Source organism: Nestor notabilis, unplaced genomic scaffold (assembly GCF_000696875.1).
Source record: "Nestor notabilis isolate BGI_N333 unplaced genomic scaffold, ASM69687v1 scaffold33784, whole genome shotgun sequence".
Taxonomy (NCBI): domain Eukaryota; kingdom Metazoa; phylum Chordata; class Aves; order Psittaciformes; family Psittacidae; genus Nestor; species Nestor notabilis.
In genome coordinates, this window is record NW_009927502.1 from 1 (window position 1) to 4404 (window position 4404).

At 42.2% G+C, this 4404-nt stretch overlaps 1 protein-coding gene across 1 annotated transcript; it reads right to left on the reverse strand.

Moving 5' to 3' along the window:
* Positions 1–919: 919 nt before the first annotated feature.
* On the reverse strand, positions 920–2574 carry LOC104405387 (interleukin-1 receptor type 1-like; the record flags this gene model as incomplete). The annotated part of the gene is made up of 3 exons (XM_010014084.1): positions 2354–2574; positions 1856–2048; positions 920–1082 (listed from the first exon to the last, which is right to left on the reverse strand). Coding segments are annotated over exons 1-3 (577 nt in total), but the record flags the coding sequence as incomplete, so codon positions are not given.
* Positions 2575–4404: the final 1830 nt, after the last annotated feature.

Here is a 4404-nt window from a genome sequence, read left to right on the forward strand (position 1 = left end):
CTGTGGGCTGCCTCCCTCGGGGACCTCTGGTGGCAGAAACGGGGCGGAACTGTTGATAGTTGCTTCGGGTTTCTCGCGGCCCAGGTTCGAATCCCCCTTTTCCTCCCCGCACAGCCCCACGGCGGCTTCCTCCTCCTCCATCCCCTCCACCGCACACAGCCTGGGACGGCACCGCCACCTTTGCCTTTCCTCCTCGGAATGTCCTCCTCCCGGCATTTCTCTTTCCTCCCCTCCGAGGCTGAGGGGCGTCTGGCCTCTGCCCAGCTCACCCCTAGGCCGAAGGCCCAGGAGGGGCCGACGTGCCAAAGAAAGGTGGCACAAAGGAAAAGCAGAGCTGGGAGCACAGGTGGAAACCTGCAGCTCGTAGAGGAGGCCCTCAGTGACATGGTTCAGTGGGGGACTTGGCAGTCCTGGGGTAACGGTTGGGCTTGAGGATCTTCAAGGCCTTCTCCAACCAAGTTGATTATACGATCCTAAATCTCCCCTGTAGCTCAGGTAGTCAGGGACTTGTGGCTTGAAGCTAAACTATTCTTCACCCCACCTCTTCCAAATCTCCACACGCTCATGGTGGACTGACTGTTCCGTGGCATAAAAATCCGGTAACTATTGCACGCACAGGTGCTGAGGACACAGGTAAGTATCTACAGTATTATTCCTCTACAATCTGGATAGCCTGTGACCCAGCACGCCACAGATACAAACTGGAGCCAAATCCTTTCAGAGCACAAGTCATCTATTTCAGACTTTTACTAAAGGGGAAATTCCATTTCCGTACTCTGGAAAATACATAAACTTTCAGTCCGCATTCCCCTCCCGCACATTTAGGTAGAAACTAGTAGCCCAATGTATGGGTCTTTCAAGCTCAGTTTTGAGAAACTTGGACAAAATTTTCACAAACACAGTGAAATTAGCTACTTACCTTCTACAGTCAGACTGACGTCTCGTGAAACGTTATACTGTTTTCCATTGTACGTATATGTTGTTTCGCATGTATAGTTTCCTTGATCGTGTACAGTCACATTGAAAATGATAAGATCGCTCTTTAAGAAGGCAAACCTTTCCCCTTCCAGCAGTTGGCAGTCCTGAACATGTGTACAAAACTCTGTTAATTCATATCACTATGTCTTTCTATGTTTTGTCTCTCTTTAATGCAAGCAGAACTTTCGATGAACCACCCCATAAGGATGGATGCCTCGCAGAGGCTGATGACGATCAAGGGCAGTGGAATAAAAAGAAAAACATACTTCCTTTTGGATCTGAGTTTCTAACTCAGAGCTACTCCAAGTACATTTCCCATACAATACAACTTGTAATATTAGAGAAATAAGAAAGCAAACTGCAAGCATCAGGATTTTTGGAAGTATTTACTAACAAAGAATCACTTAATAATTACACTTAATTTTTTAAATGAGGCAGCAGTGCTGCAGAAGGCACTACTTTCTTATAATATAAAGAGCCTTTAAATAAGGGTGTACAATATGAAATGTCATTTACCTAATGGAAGAATATTGAGCACATAAAGGATATACCACCTCTTACACATGACATTCTAAATCTGTTTACACACAAATAAATTCATGGCAGTGCCTTTTGACAGCAGGTCAAAAGATGCCACCTGGTGGATACGTGGTCAACGTCTCTCCCACATCAAAGCTGAATTTCTACCCTGTTAATCAAAAAACCTGTATACTCCTTGAAAAGATAAGAAGTCTTAAACCTCTTCCAATTTGTTTTCAAAGCAGTTTTCTCTATTTACAGTAAATCTTTTGCTTTCCTCCTACAATTCACAAACATCAGCGATTTCTACTTTAAACAATGGACAGTCACAAGACAACACAAGCCACAGCATTCTCACCTTGTACCAACGAACAGGCTGAAAATTCTTCTCGTTCCTGAAATGATCCAAGTGTGGGCACACCACCTTTGCAGATGATAACGTAAATATCAACTCCCCTACAGCAAATTTTTCATTTAAGCACAAACCATCAGTCCTCTCAAAAACCGTTACTTTTGTACACATTCTCCAGCAGCTCGTCAAGTTCCTGCAATTGATATAACATAATTAGATTAACCTATTTGGCGCATTTTCCAACTCAAAAACATATGGTAGTCTTTTGGGAGAAGAAAGAGAGGATGAGAAGTTGAGATTCTCTAAGAGACTTACTTTTTTGCCTGCTAGGAAAAAGAAACCAAAATGAGACTTCCTTTCCCCAACCTAAAGTTAGTTTTTGTGAACACGGTCTCCTTTCTCAATCGGTATTTCTCTTAACCCAAAAATTCTACTTTCTTTATAAAAGATATTCCCTCTGCAACTCACTTCTGTAACAATGTATTTCTTTCTTTAAACGTTCACCTTATGACACATTCATATTCTCCAGAATCTTCTAACATTGCAGGAAGGAACCAAATGAAATTCTTCTGCTGGTGAATTCTAGAAAGTTTGTCTCCGGGTACAGCTGTCTGGTTACCAACTTTATACCATGTTAAGTTGTAGTCTTCACTTCTCAAGCTCTTTTCCAGTGAACATTTAATAGCAAGAGGCTGCCCATTAAGCACAAGACTTTCCCTCAACATCACATCATAGGCTTCACACTTCTCTAAAGGGAAGAAACAAAGATTAAAGAAAACCTCAAACACTGTAAAAGGATATACTGAACTCCTTTCTTGATTACATTTACAACGTACCCATTCTAAAGCCATCTACTAAAAACATAATTATCATCCTTTACCTTTACAATTTAAAGTACACGTCAGTGATACACAGATATAGTTATGCCACTGAAATGAAAGCTTTTTTAACACAAACTTGACACTGTGTAGGATCTTGTTTGCAGCAGACTCTTATTTGTATGTTTTAGTTCAGATGAAAGTTACTGAAGGACCTATATTTCTCCGGCCTCTTTCATGCCCATGTACGCACAGACATACACACACACACACATGCAGGCACAAATTTCACATTCAAGGTCTTGGTTAATTTCACATAACTGTAGTCAAAGTAAGCCTTCAAGACAGAGGATGCTTTCAGTACCCAAATGTCCTAAAGGAACACTAAAGTTAAAGTTGCTGTTGTGCAAATACTAAGTTTGCTATGGAAATTTAAACTAACCCTTCAATTTAGGAGCATCTACAGAGGAATGATTACATGTACTTATCAATGACCTCATTTCCTTTCCTTCTAACACAAGGAGATCCATAAGGGAGTATGACAAAAGAAGGCATCAACTCCAGGTACCATGGATACATTTCTGAGTCAGTAATGTATTTATCTACAATTTCTGGTTTGATTATAGTGTCTTAACAGCTACACAGAGTCATGTCAGTGTCTGTCTAGCCCAAAACCCTGTCTCCGATAATGACCCGTAGCAAACGCCTAAGGAAAAAAGAGTAGGACACAACAAGCAGAGGAGTTATTTGCTTTCAGTCACTTTCTTTACTCTTCTATTGTGCATGAAAAACCATTCACTGCTTTTCATTATTTCTCTGGGTATCGTGCATTTCTGTTTATGAGAACTGGCAAAGTAAACTTCCCCCCTCCTGCCTAGTTACTGGTCTCTGCTGCTGGATGGAGGACAACCAATAATCACCTTTCCGTACGATTACTCCACAACAAACAGGCTACCCAGTGCACTGGTGAACCATGCAACTTGTTCCTCCATGGACAAAAAAACCCAAACCAAACCCAAATCATTTCCAAACCAATGGCTTGCTAGAAACTCAAGGAATAGCAAGTACTGAAGTTTTAACAGGCTGGCACTGCTGCAAGATTCCAGGTGGAATCACAAGATTATGACAGCAGCTCCTCTGAACCATCTGAATTGTCTAAATAACATGAACCGGATTGTTGGTCGGCAGCCGAAGGGGAGAAACAAGCAGTTGCAACTAAGTAGCTGAGCAATTTTACAAAAGTCTAGATGTTACATTATTGTCAAATAGTTACATTTTCCAGTATGAAGAAAAATCCTAAGCACACATTCTGTAAAGTTAAACTACATCTCATTTCATCAGCTTATATACCAAACAGTCATGCTGCCATTCAGACAGACCTGACTGGCTGGAGAATTGGGCTGACAGAAACCTTATTAAGTTCAAAACCATAAGTCCTGCATCTGGTGAGGAATGACCCTAGGCACCGCTAGCACATGCTAGAGACCATTCAGCTGGAAAGCAGATCTGCAGAGAACAACACTGGGGTCCTGATGGACACCAAACTGAACAGGAGCCACCAATGCTCCCTTCATGGCAGAAAAAGGCTAACAGTGTCCTGGACTGCATTAGAACCTGCCAGCAGGTCAAGGAAGGTGATGCTTCCCTTCTACTCAGCACCGGTGAGGCCACTGATGAGTACAAGAGACGAGGATTTACTGGAGAAAGTCCGACACAGGGCCACAGAGATGATTAAGG